Source organism: Jaculus jaculus, chromosome 15, assembly GCF_020740685.1.
Source record: "Jaculus jaculus isolate mJacJac1 chromosome 15, mJacJac1.mat.Y.cur, whole genome shotgun sequence".
Taxonomy (NCBI): domain Eukaryota; kingdom Metazoa; phylum Chordata; class Mammalia; order Rodentia; family Dipodidae; genus Jaculus; species Jaculus jaculus.
In genome coordinates, this window is record NC_059116.1 from 13,664,080 (window position 1) to 13,678,458 (window position 14,379).

A 14,379-nucleotide genomic window follows, 5' to 3' on the forward strand; every position below is an offset into this window, starting at 1 on the left:
AAACTGTACATAAGTAAAAAGGAATAAAATACTAACAGGTGCTACAATGTAGATGAAACTTAAAAATATTACAAATGTTACAAGTGAAATACTACAAAATTACAAATATTCTATGATCTCACATGCACCTAAAATAGACAAATTGACAATGAAAATACATTAGAGGTTAACACAGGTTTGGAAGAAAGGGAAAATGAGAGGTAGTGCTTAACAGTTATAGAGTCTCTGTTTAGGGTAATGAAAAATATCTGGAGACAGAGACGTGTTCAACAGTGTGAACATAATGCCACTATACTACACACTGGAAAAATGGCAATAACTGTATTTTGTGGCATATATATATATATATATATATATATATATATATATATATATATATATGTTTTTCAAGGTAGGCTCTCATTCTAGCTCAGGCTGACCTGGAATTCACTGTGTAGTCTCAGGGTGGCCTCAAACTCATGGCAGTCCTCCTACCTCTGCCTCCCGAGTGCTGGGATTAAAGATGGGTGCCACCACGCCTGGTTCATGGCATATTTTATGTGTGTATATATAATATATATATAATACAAATATATATATGTATATGTCCTTAAATGTGTATATATATATATATATATTATATATTATAGTATATATATATATATATATATATATATATATGTATGTATTTAAATGTGGGTCTATCATCTGTAGATATATACATATATATATATTATATTTATTTGGCAGAGAGAGAGAGAATGAGTGTGGCAGGGCTTCTCGTCACTGCAAATGAACTCCAGGCGCATACACCACTTTGTGCATCTGGCTTTCATAGGTATGAGAGAACTGAAGCTGGGCCAGAAGGCTTTACAAGCAAGCACCTTTAACTGCTGAGCCATCTCCCTAGCTCTTGAGCCATAAATTTAAAACAATCTTCCTAGAGTTTCTCACTATTCCTCAAAGCAAATATGACATCCCAGCAAGATTGCCATGCCCCTCATTACCTGTGCGGCCTCACCTCATTCCCTCTGCCCACTATTGCCCTCTGCTCATGCAGGCTTTGCTTGCATTGCCCATCACCCTTCCTGGTGCCTCCATCCTTTGCCCTCCCTGGGACTGCTCTTCCTACAGCTGGAGGGCACTGTCCAGTCCGGCATAAGCTGTCTCCCTGGCCACACACGGTCACATCTCCCTTTCATTTCCCTGGAGCATTTCTCATCAGAAAGCAGCCAGACTGCTCAGTGCCACTCTCGCCTGTCAGCGACAGCTGGCATACAGCAGGTGACACATAGGTACCGACTTAACATATGGTCAGTCTCCTGAGACAGCGGCCACTTCTGCCAGCATTATAACTCTTCCTACGGAAGCACAGGGACTTCTTGTCACATGTCTGTTACCAGTCATTTACACAAAGCTCTATGTTACAAATACTAATGAAGAAAGCCCATGTCCTCTCAATCTATAATCCTGAAGAGGTATAAATATTCAATCAGCATTGAAGTTCCCAATAATACGGGGACTATGAAGCAAGACAACGAGTGGCTGAGGTTCAATATTCAGCGTCAATGCATACATACTGCCTACACACACAGAAACTAACTGTAGTTGTCCAAGCTAGGCTGGTGCTCAGGTTCGCCACTAGGTGGCACTTGCTCTCTGAAATGTCTGCCATCACATAACTGTCTCACATATTGTATGAAAATAATTTCAATGAGATACCACTCAGTATTTTCAAGACAAACACTGAGAAAACACTTGCAAATGTTTTTCTAAAATGCATGAAAACTAATTTCCATCAATAAGCTTTGGAGAATGGCACTTCTGCCATCATTAACCCTTAAGAGGAAGAGGAAGTCTCAAGGGGACAGGGAGGCAGGATGGAAAGACCAGGGAAGAGACAGGAGCCCCTCGAGACCCGGTTTAGTCAGTCTCTGACCAAGTTTCCAAACTACCTGCAAAGGAGTAGAGTCCCCTTTAAACCACGTTTACAGCTAAAATATGGCCTCTTGACCTACTTTGTCTTATCAGACTGTAAAGCCAAACCGCACACATCACACACCACCTAATCTCGTTGACTAAAGCAAAGTTATTTATAAACATAAGCATACAGAGATGGAGGATGGCTCACGTTAGCCAGATGCACAAGGGGACGCATACGTCTGGAGTTCATTTGCAGTGTGGCTGGAAGCCCTGGGATGCCTATTCTCTCCCTCCCTCTCTCTGCCTTTTTTTTCTCTCTCTCTCTCAAATAAATAAGTAAAAATAAATTTTAAATAAATAAATAAGCATGCAGTCCTAGCACTTGGGAGGCAGAAGTAGGAGGATCACCCTGAGCTCGAAGCAACTCTGAGAGTACATACTGAATTCCAGGTCACCCTAGGCTAGAGTGAAACCCTACCTGAAAAGAATAAAAACAATGATAAAATATTTTTTTATATAAAAAAAGCATGCCAAAACATTTTTCTTTTTTTTTTTTTCTTTTTTTTTGGTTTTTCGAGGTAAGGTCTCACTCTAGCCCAGGTTGACCTGGAATTCACTATGGAGTCTCAGAGTGGCCTCGAACTCACGGCAATCCTCCTACCTCTGCCTCCCAAGTGCTGGGATTAAAGGCGTGCACCACCACGCCTGGCTAACCAAAACATTTTTACTTAATCTTTTATTCAATCCTCTGAGCAATGTGACTTCAAAAGACACTAAAATGGCGCACGCGCGCGCGCGTGTGTGTGTGTGTGTGTGTGTGTGTGTGTGTGTGTGTGTGTGTGTTTAGGGCACTTAAAGCATCTCTTTTGAGAATGTAGCACTCTTCCCTGGGAGTATACTACTGTTCTTTTCTTCAGTGTGTCTTTCTCTTAATGTTTACGCTTACATCTGTATTAAAATGTCTTTCTTGGGTTAAGGAGACGGCTCAATGGATGAAGCAGGCTTCTGTCTCCCCGATGCCTGCAGTGAGACAGGAAGCGGAGAGGAGTTCCCAGAAGCCCAGACAAGCTAGCTTGGGGAACACAGCGGTGAGCAAGAATGGGACTCTGCCCCAAAATGAAGTGAAAGAAGTTTCTTCTGACCGCCACACTCATGCTGTGGCACAAGTTTGAACTCACATACACACACACACCAAAAATCAAAACACCTGTTGTCTTAGTAACCCCAATTTGCCTTCATATAAAAATCCAAGTATGGGATCATGGTGGTTCTGTCACTTGGCTAATTTCTATTCATATGTTGAGAAAATGTACCCAGAAAACCTTAAATTAGATACAATGGGCAGTCTAGGAGAATCTGCAAAGAATACCAGTGGCTAACGAATAGAATAAAAACAAATACCTTGTTTATTAGAGAAAAAGTTTGGGTCCCGGTAAAAATTAAGTCTATTTCTTAAATACGTGCACAGCTGCTGTAAGCAGGACACGGCCTGCATCGCCAGTCTATGCTTTCCATCTCCTTCAGGGGCCAGTTTCAGCAGAGACAGAAGGCTCTGAAATGAAGAAGAGCGGAAACAGTTCAGGGAACTGTGTGTCAGCTGCGTGGAGGGCCAGGCTTGGAGGGGTGTATCTTATAATCTCAAGGCAAGGGGACAGACACACAGGAAGAACAGACACATGGGGGAGACAGACACATAGGGGGAAAGACACACGGGGGGGGGGGGAGCACAAACAGAGGGTGGCACAGACATACAGAAGCAAGAGGATTACAAGATTGATGCCAGCTCTATGGTCGACATAGTAAGCAAGTTCCAGGACAGCCAAGGCTACATAACTACATTTTGTTAAAATGGTGAAAATCTGAATTGGTTCTTCATATTACAATATTAAAACAGTCTACTTAATTTATCAAGTCATGGTCATGCCCTGATTTTATACACTTGTATCTATCAATAATAAATCGTGATACTTAAAAAAATAGAAAAGTAAATGCTAGGTATGGTGGCCCATGCCTTCAATCCCAACACTCAGCAGGCAGAGGTAGGAGGATCACCATGAGTTCAAGGCCACCCTGAGACTACATAGTGAATTCCAGATTAGCCGGAGCTAGAGTGAGACTATACCTCAAAACACCAAACTAAATAAATGAATAAAGAAAGAAAGAATGTGGGCCTAGCCAAGTGTGGTGGCACACGCCTTTAATCCCAGCACTCAGGAGGAAGAGGTAGGAGGATCCCCGTGAGTTCGAGGCCACCCTGAGACTACATAGTGAATTGTGGGTCAGCCTGAGCTAAAGTGAGACCCTACCTCAAAAAATAATAATAGGGGGCTGGAGAGATGGCTTAGCGGTTAAGCGCTTGCCTGTGAAGCCTGAGGACCCTGGTTCGAGGCTCGGTTCCCCAGGTCCCACGTTAGCCAGATGCATAAGGGGCACACGCGTCTGGAGTTCGTTTGCAGAGGCTGGAAGCCCTGACGCGCCCATTCTCTCTCTCTCCCTCTATCTGTCTTTCTCTCTATGTCTGTCGCTCTCAAATAAATAAATAAAAAATGAACCAAAAAAAAAAATTAAAAAAAAAATAATAATAATAATAATAATAATAATGTGGGCCTAAGACAAGGAAACAAAGTATATTGGCCAGTTTTGATAAACGATGATAAATAGATACTGACAAAAATGACATGAAAATTCAAAAAGATCAAAAGATAATAAAATTTAAGTAAGTAAAAAGTGGTAACAAGTGACGAATGCAGTACCAGCTGTGCATATGACGAAAGCAGGAGGATCATTTGAGACATGAGCTTAAGACTAATAACAGCAAATAGCAAGACCTCGTCTTAAATAATAACAGTAGTAACAACAAGAGGACTGGAGAGATGGCTCAGCACTTAAGACAGTGGCCTAGGGGGCCTAAGGACCTTGGTTTGATTCCCCAATATCAGGTAAAGCCAGATGCATCTGGAGTTGGTTTGCAATGGCTAGAGGCCATGGCATGCCCAACTCATTCATTTTCTCTCCATTCCTCTCTCTCTAACAAATTAATCAACAAAATAATTTTTAAAAAGTAAGAAGAGAGCAAAAGAGAGAAGGAGGCGAGGAAAGGGAAAGGGAAGGAAAAACATTAAATAGAACAGTCAGTGCTTCTTGTTTCTAAAATCTGTTCAGTACCCCTTCTGAAATAAAGGCAAAAAGACATCATATTATTACACAGAACACTGCTCACTGCTGAAATATTTCTCCAGTATTATTCCTTAAACATACAAAATACTCAAAAACAGACACAATTCTTCCAGGTCAAATATACTGTTGCCCAACCTTAGTTTGCAAACGTATTCTCTATCACATTACCCTTGAATGTTAATTCAGATGAGAGTACTAACCACTGGAAGAAATGTAACTATTCAAATATTCCAAACACTTCATTCTTAAAATATATTAATACAGATTTTCTTCCCAAGGATTCTTACTTTGTAAAATTTGTTATAACTGACACACTTCCCTGCAAAGCTAAAGAACCCAGGTTCAATTCTCTAGGACCCACATAAAGCTAGATGCACAAGGTGGCACATGCATCTGGAGTTCATTTGCAGGGCTAGAAAGGCCCTGACTAGCCCATTCTCTCTATATATCTATCTGCCCCTCTCTCTCTCTTCCCCCCCAAATAAATAAGTTAATAAAAATAATAATAAAATGCTCTGTTTCAAGATCTAAAACAATTAGAGAAGATAGTAACCTGAACGATTTTTGGCCTTTGAAGAAATATTTCAGCGGGAAAGTCTTGCATGATAACGTCCTTCAACAGTTCACAGGTGTTCCAGATCAAAGTGTGATTGCTACTCCTCAAAGAGCTAAAAACAAACACATACAGCATTCACTGTGTGTCTGCGTGAGCTGCTGGCACAGTGACAGCTGACAACCCGCCGGCCCTCAGCTGAGACACTTCCCCTTGGAAAGCCTGCCAGTGACCTGTCCCGGTCAAGAAGCCTCTAAGGGTCCTTTGTCCACTGCCTGTGGCTTTGCGGCCCGAAGAAGAGGAGCAGATCACGTTCCCCACCCTCTGCAGACCTCATAACGCTACAAAGTGAGGTCGAAAGACACAGAATTCAATAAAACCTTCGAACTCAGAGAAAGAATGTGGTTTAAATACAGAGATAACGCCTGGGAGTTAAATTTCTTTGCAACCTTCACTATTCTCGATGAATCAAGATAGGGTTCGCTCTTATCCCCACAGTGGAAGCCCCTCAGCTTTGGCCTGAGAATAGAGCAGCTGTCCACTGCCCTCGTCAGGAAACCTCCCTCCCGAATGTAGGCTGAGCCAGCCCGCCATCCACAGGGGGCGCGAGAAGCACCACGATCCCCTCCGTGGGCCTGACTCAGAACTGGCAGGTAAAGCAGGCCCCGCCCACTGCGGTGCGCGGCACCCACCTGCTGAGTACTTTTCCCAAGACTGACTTGTGCTCTAGGGCACCACCAACAGTAATCACTGTGACACACGCATCCACATCTCGTCCTAACTGTGACACCCTGCTTTTGTTTCCCAGGTTCACACCCACGAAAGGCAGGCTGCTCACTTACGGGGAAAGTAAATGAAAGAGTGCCACATGAACCTGGGTATGAAACACTCTCTGAACACCGACATGTCAGCCTTCTATTCCTGAAGGTAAGGTAATAATAAAGTACGATCCATTACCCTAGATCAAAATAACTGCCCAACCTTCTCAATATTCTAAGTTCTCCTAATGGAGTCCAAGTTTTAACATGTATTCTAACAAAAGAAATCCGCATTTATGTTTAATTTTTCCATTTTTATTAATCAAGGGCACAAGCAATGGCCAGGGACTCAAGTCAATAACAAAGATATAACATGTCATGAAGGACTATATGATTCAAACAAACAACAAAAACAAACAAACAAAAAAAAAAAAACTGGATATGAGCTAAGTTTGGTGATCAGGATAACAAGGTCACCCTGAACTACTCAACAGACTCTGTCTCCAAAAAACTGGATGGAAAGAGGGAAGAAGGAGGAATGGAAACTGGATGTATGAAGATTGATCAAAGCCATATAAGAAATTTCTGGCTTGCTTTTTTGAAGTAATGAGAATCTTTTATATATACCCATCCTTCTTATACTACTTACCTATTCCAGATGAAAATATACAGTACTAATAATCAGACTTTAATGGTATAAACAACCAAAACACCTGAAATAGGTCAGGATTGTACCTCTCATTAGAGGAGAGAACATGTCTATCTGTTGTGGTCAGAGGCAGCCAAGGAAACACAGAGACCTTCAGCCAGTTCACGTTCTGAGTTACTGTGAAAGGAAAAAACAAACTTCAGATGTCAATGAATCCAATGGTGATGGATTTACAAGCTTAAGAGTGAGGCTTTATCTCTAAATCCGCTGGGCGTGGTGGCACACGCCTTTAACCTGAGTGCTCCAGAGGCAGAGGTTGGAGGACTGTCTTGGGTTCAAGGCTACTCTGAGACTACACAGTGAATCCCAGGTCAGCCTGGGCTAGAGAAAGACCCTACCCTGAAAAATCCAAAATAAATAAATAAAGTCCCAAAGTAAAGGTCACAGCAACCAGAAATATTCCACACAAGGCAGCTGCAAATCTGTCCTCTCAGGAGAGACAACAGATGCCTAGTTTCATAATTTAAGCTGAATACACTAAAGTAACAATTACAAGAAGAACATTAGGTGAAAAACAATGCTAAATGACATTCAGTTGAAAATTCAGTTGAGTTTTCAATAATACATTGAGGTTAAAGAAAAAATGGAAATCTAGTATACAAAGAACTGGTTGTGTAAAAAACCTTCATACAGGCAGTGGTTAGTGGTACTTGCTTGCAAAGCCTTCCAGCCCAGGGTTCAATTCCTCAGTACCTACATAAAGCCAGATGCACAAAGTGGTTCATGCATGTGGAGTTCATTTGCAATGGCAAGAGGCCCTGGTACAGAAATTCTCTCCCTGTCTGTCTCTCTTAAATAAAAATACTTTTGATTAAAACAAGACAAACTTTACTTTCAAACATTACAAATGATAGAAAATAATCACACATATACCTAGTCATGTTAAAATATCTTATCTGGTGTTCAAAGTTTAAACCTCTAGGAAGGTGACTTAAAGACCAGGAATTTGAGACCACATGTCAGTGCTCAAAGATGACTAAAAAAATCTGAAAATCAAGCCAATTTTTTAAAACTTCCCTCATTCCACTTACTTCATAGCAGGTCTTACATTGCACCAAAGTGGCAACGTATAAAAAATAGCACCCGCATGATAAATAATATTAACAATAATATCTACATGATATAATATGAAGTGTCTAAACATTACAGTAGCATTTGCATAACATAAGCCCTTTCAGATGTGCAAATATTTCTGCCAAATGTCTCCAAAAGAACATGGAATTATTATACGCAGACAACATTTCCAGTAGGAAAGGTGCACTTAATAACAGAGCTTCCACACTGAGTTCATTTCACCACCTGACACCAGCAGACATTCTCTGGACACATCCTTTCCATCCCCACTGTACAAGCAATAAAACGTTAAGGCACGCCACCTTAACTACTTCCTAAGTCACCAAGCACAAAATGGGTAGCTCTTCTCAGTCTCAGTGTTCTCTGGGGAACATGAGGAGCCGGGAGAATTTTTCATCTGTCACAGAGTCCACACGGAGTGCCCAATACATGGGTTTCAGTTTCAGGCACCGGGACAGAGTCACGTTCGTAGCCATTGCTGGCGATGAGAGAGACAAGTGAGGGAGCGCATATGTCACAGCACAAGCGGGACGGACGCAGACAGACGAGGCGGAAAGCGGCCGTGCCCGGCACGTCGGGAGGTCGCCGCAAACGTGACCCGAGGGCAGAAACCAGACACACCCGGGCCTGCAGAGGACATTCCAGGTGGCTCAGAAGAAGACTGCCTTCACCTTTAGTCCCCTGGATGCTGCACACAGCGAAAACAAAGAGCCAGGACCATCCTGGACTCTTGTTGGAGTGACTGAGTGAAGGTGCGTGCTGGGAGCTGGGGAATAAACGAATCCGCACACACAGAATGGTGCGAGGCACACTCTCCCACAAGCACCTGTGTTCAACGGGCACCAAGTGCTGAAGACACGAATGCCACCCGCCTGCATAGTGGGTCAAGCCCAGTTAGAACTGCCTAACATTTCTGCCAGGTAGACTTTATATCCTAAATTAATTTGAAGCCATTGGAAATTTTAGTTTGAGGTTAAAACATTCAAGTTGGCCCACAATGTCTCTTGACAGAAAAGAGAACAAGTACATTTATCTTGTCATTTACAGCTGGGCAGGATACATAGCCTGATAGACACACACCACGGCTGAGCAGGACACACATCGTGACTCACGCACCACGGCTGAGCAGGACACACATCGTGACTCACGCACCACGGCTGAGCAGGACACACATCGTGACTCACGCACCACGGCTGAGCAGGACACACATCGTGACTCACGCACCACGGCTGAGCAGGACACACATCGTGACTCACGCACCACGGCTGAGCAGGACACACATCGTGACATATACGCACCCATAGCTCCCGGTGCTAAGTCCATCTGGTTCACATGACTTCTATCTTGAGGGAAATAGCCTATTAAGACTTCAGGCTGTTGTGACAATTCTGGAAAAAAAGCACATAAATTACTATACTGCTGACTACAAGCTAACAGTGAAAATCACTTTTCAAATAGTAAATAGTAAGATTTTTCTCTTCACTTTCCATCATTGTTAAAACTAAAAACAAACAAACAAACAAACAAAACCTTCTCAGCCAAGCCCTCCCCCGCTGCTCTGTTGGGTCAGCACAGTCATCTATTGGAATGAAAGTATCCGTCATGTTTCCGTCTCTGCTACAAAGTATCCACCTAAGCTTCTCCGCCTGCATCTCTTCTCTTCTATTCCTCCTTGACAGTTCCTACTTACTTCTCACCAATAACCGGAAAGAAAGAATGTTCAAAAACAAAGGAGTCAGGCAGGGGCCGGGAGTAACTTTGGCACAGCACTTGCCCAGCATGCATGAGGCCTTGAGTTCAACCTTAAGTAATAACCTCTCCCGTTCCACAAACAAACAAACAAAAATGTGTATTTTTCGGGCTGGAGAGACTGCTTAGCAGTTAAGGCATTTGCCTGCAAAGCCAAAGGATACTGGTTCAAGGACCCATGTAAGCCAGATGCACAAGGGGATGCATTCATCTGGAGTTCCTTTGCAGTGGCTGGAGGCCCTGGTGCACCCATTCTTTCTCTCTTTCTCTACTTCTTTCTCTCTCTTAAATAAAGAAATAAATATTTATTTTTAAATGCATTTTTCAATGTCTCTGAAATTGCCTAATACATATGATTATATATCCATTGAAACAAAAATAAAGAAAAAGCTAAAGTTTGTAATTTTTCTTTGAGGTTTTTATGCCTATAGTTCCTACAGTATTTCTTTAATCTCACATTCAAGGAGTTAGATTTTTAAAAATTGACAATTTAAGAGTCTATTTTTGATAAGAGGATGTGTTGAGAGCAGCTCACTTTAACACACCATAACAATAAATGGTAGCTGCTATGGCTAGTAGCCATAGCAAAAGTTATGAAAGCTTTCCATAAAATGTTTAAAAAAAAAAGTTGAAGGAGCAGGATTACAACAGAACAGTGACGTACAAAACGTCACTTCACGTGCTTTCTGTGGGTCAAGGCACTACATTGGGAATTAGCATTGAATAACAAGAGTGAAAAGTAGCAACAGAAAATAAGAGTAGGCCGTAGCGGCCACTGCTGTTCTCGATACACGCTAGGTCACATGTATGAGAACTCTGTTCTGTATTATCACCCCGAGTTTTGGAAGAGAAAGCTGAGGTGTTCATGAAGCCGAGGTCACACGTGTCATGGCAGACCAGGGTCCCTGTCTCTGACTGTCACCAGGACAGTCATAACGCAGCCCATGAAACTGCTGCGCTGTGACATTTTACTTGGTCCCCATAGCAACATCATGAGCAAAGGTTCATTTACTATGCCTCAGTGTGAAGAATATAATCCCAAAGTACAGCTATAAAGCACTAAAAACAACATTTGACACCCAAAAACTAGTGTTCAATAAAAATAGGTTGGAGGAGGAAGCTGGAGAGATGGCTCACCAGTTAAGGCATTTGCCTACAAAGCCTAATGACCTCAGTTCGATTCCTCAGTACCCGTGTAAAGCCAAATGCACAGTGATGCATGCATCTGGAATTCATTTGCAGCAGCTGGAGGCCCTGGTACACCCATTCTCTTTCTCTCTCTCTTTCTCTACATACAAATAAATAAATGCATTTTAAATAGCTTGGAGGTGGGTGTGGAAGCACACACCTTTAACCCTAGCACATAGGAGTTGAAGATAGGAGGATTGCCTTGAGTTGAAGGTCACCCTGAGACTACATAGTGAATTCCAGACAGCCCGGGCCAAAATGAAACCCTACCTCAGAAAAAAAAAAAAAAAGTTTGGCACTGGCGCTGGGAAAATGGCTCATTGGCTAAAGGCACGTGCCTGAAAAGTTTGCCTCCTGGGTTCAATTCCCAAGCCATGCAAATAAACCAGCCATGGAAAGCGGCACAAGCAGCTGGGTTCATGTCCAGCAACAAAAGGTCCTGGCACATCCTGGCACACCCCCACATGCACCCCCACATGCAAATAAAAAAGAAAAATATGTTAGTATTGTTTCAAAAAATGGTTCAGGATAGTCTCATAAAAGCAAGGCCCCTGGAATCTTTAGGCCAAAAATGACAATAATGAAATGCATGCATAGAAAGGAAAATTATGTCAAAGTTTTGTACAATAGCATGAAAAAAAAAAAAAGATAAGTGAAAAAAAAGTTCGATAAGGGTAAGCGGAATTTTTTTATCTAATCTAATATTCTTTGTCTTCCCTCCCCCACCCCCAGGTAGGATTTCACTCTATCCCAAGCTGATCTGGAATTCACTATGGAGTCTCAGGGCGGCATCAAACTCATGGTGATCTGCCTCCCAAGTGCTGGGATTAAAGGCGTGTGCCACCACACCCAGCTCTAATATGCTTTTCTTTAATAAGAAAGTCTACACATTTATATCTTAGTTGACTCTACTGATTGATCCCAAAATTATTTCCCAGGAAGAGTTACCAGTTTGGCTGGCTTGGTAAGGGCCAGAGTGCGGTTCAGGGACTTCTGAAGGAAGAATGAAAAGTCCGTCCAGAATGCCATCAATCTCAGCCTGCAGACTTGGCTCCACGTTCGCACGAAGCTTCGATAAGAACTCCACTGCTCCAAGGTCAATCATGTGCTGGACTGCAGGGGTATACTAGACAAGATCGAGAAGTTCTCAGAATTACCCTAAGCACCAAGAGCTTCAAACTCCACTTGAAACAATAAAAGCATAAAATTATTTTGGCATATCAAATGGTTCATTTTCTAGGCAAGTGTTCTACCACTGAGCTACATCCACAGCCAACTGTTCCATCTTCTGAAAAATAAATCCTGCATCGCCATACCACAGTGTGAACAGCATTCATGAATTAAAATAAGTCCACAGAGATGTTCATAAAACACCTATGACACTTAAGAGAAAGAAGACAAGATACTGAACACCAGAAAGCACACTATCAATTCCTAAGCTCTTATTGATTTTAAAATGTGATTATTGGGCTGTGGAGGAGGCCTCGGTGGTTAAAGGTACTTGCCTGTAAAGTCTGATGGCCTAGGCTGGATTCCTAGTACCAGGTGAAGCCAGATGCACAAAGTGCTGCATGTATCTGGGGCTCCTTTGCAGTGGTTAGAGGCCCTGGCATACCCATTCATTCTTCGCTCTCTCTCTCTGTATCTCTCTCTCCCTCCCTCCAAATAAATAAAAATATTTTAAAGTGATTATTAATATTTTAGCCTCTTCCTCTTCTATGCCTGCCTTCCCACAGTCACCCTTCTAATTTTATGTCTTTAGAAAATAGGTTACATTTCTCCACTGACAGGCACCTAACCATAACCTAATTGCTTATCCTTACCGTCAATCATTCAACAGGATGCCAAAGTAATTAGAACCTTCTATGAACGTGGCGCTTTAACGATCTGAAAGGCCGAATCTATTTTGACATTTAAGGGGACAGGAGGAAGAGGAAATAATTATGGAAAAGCACCACGTGTGCTATCAAACATGGTTTGCAAACAGCAGAAAAATACTGCCTTCAAATATTACCTGAAACCCAAGATGGTTTCAGAAATCAATAGATACCCGAACTCCCGAAGTGGTGAGCTCTGTTCTGCTTCCGGGCGCAGTATAGGCAAGGTGAGATCGAGTATCAGATAGAACGGATGGGCAATATGTACACCCAGGCGACTTAAAACTCACCATCTCTCGCAGCCTTCTTCCCAAGCTCAATTCATGTCTTTCAGTAGATGCTACAATGAGGTGACAGAGAAGCGCTCTGACTGCGTTCCCAGGCTGACCTTACCTTAACCAATCTGTTCAACAGTTGCAGAACTTCCTCCTTCATGGGAACGGATGGGAAATTGAACCACTCGAGCAGATGGAGGAAAAGCAGCCTTTCCTGAATGAGGTCTGCCTCGCAGATCAAGCTGTGCTCGACTTTGCAGAGAATGCTGCGGAGCGCGCGCTCCCTGATCTCGGCCAGCTGATGACCTGCCGGGGAGTGAAGTTCAAAGCTGTTTTATTTCCGGACGCCCACCCAGAACTGATTCTACTGCTAGGTGGCTTTCCCCGGGGACGGGGACGGGCACGGGGCCGGGTGAAGACAGAAAGCGATGGTTTCAAGGAAAAGGCCGCGGGGCTCTGCGGGCGTGGACTTGAGGGGGGATTGCACCAAGCGTGATGAAGGTCCCGGGGGCGGCAATATATATATTTTTTAAAAAAAAAGGGAACCCCTGGAGACATGACCTGACCGTGCCGTGACCCTGGAGAGGCTCCGATCAGGGGACACTCAAGACTATTACCAAGTTTCCTGATGAGCCCGGTCAGAACCATCTCGTCGCTTCAATGGACCGCCGCCGGAGAATTAAAACTGCCGCGCCACAGCGTCCGCTCATCATGAATGTCCCCCCCCGGAAACACGGGCGGGAGGACAATAGGTTCCCCCATGCCTGACCGAGGCACCCCAAAACTTAAAGGGTATTCGGTGACACGTTCTCAGTGCCTGGTCACTCCACAAGCTTACAATCTCCCTACATGGCTACTGAGCGTCCCCTATAAAGCAGACCGGGGCGTGAGAAGTAGAGGGAATAAAAGGGTCGTGCAGGATTAGAACCCGCAGCGGCCGGCGTGCATGTCGGGAGTTGTAGTTCAGGCTCGGCCGCGCGCTCTGCAAGGAATTCCGGACCCTCCCCGGTGTCCTCGCTGCTCAGAGTTCCGTTGTGCGGGCGCGGGCTCCGCGGCGGGCGCTGCGACGTCCAGCCCGGGCGCTTTCCCCTCCCGCTGCCAGGGCTTTGTGTGGACC

General features: G+C 43.5%; 1 protein-coding gene across 7 annotated transcripts in view; it reads right to left on the bottom strand.

Moving 5' to 3' along the window:
• The window catches only part of Rttn (rotatin), a 133,067-nt gene extending 119,137 nt beyond the window's left edge, over positions 1-13,930 (bottom strand). For 5 of the 7 annotated variants that reach the window (XM_045135101.1, XM_045135102.1, XM_045135100.1 and 2 more), the window contains exons 1-7: positions 13,880-13,930; positions 13,381-13,568; positions 12,059-12,236; positions 9,472-9,561; positions 7,126-7,216; positions 5,633-5,747; positions 3,304-3,454 (exon numbers count right to left, since the gene is read on the bottom strand). In XM_045135101.1, the coding sequence (XP_044991036.1) occupies positions 3,304-3,454; positions 5,633-5,747; positions 7,126-7,216; positions 9,472-9,561; positions 12,059-12,236; positions 13,381-13,568; positions 13,880-13,910 (844 nt within the window). In that variant the 5' untranslated portion in view covers positions 13,911-13,930. Of the gene's footprint in view, positions 1-3,303; positions 3,455-5,632; positions 5,748-7,125; positions 7,217-9,471; positions 9,562-12,058; positions 12,237-13,380; positions 13,569-13,879 lie in introns of those variants that run through there. The other 2 variants (XM_045135103.1, XM_045135104.1) reach the window with 2 other exon arrangements.
• Between the last annotated feature and the right edge of the window lie 449 nt (positions 13,931-14,379).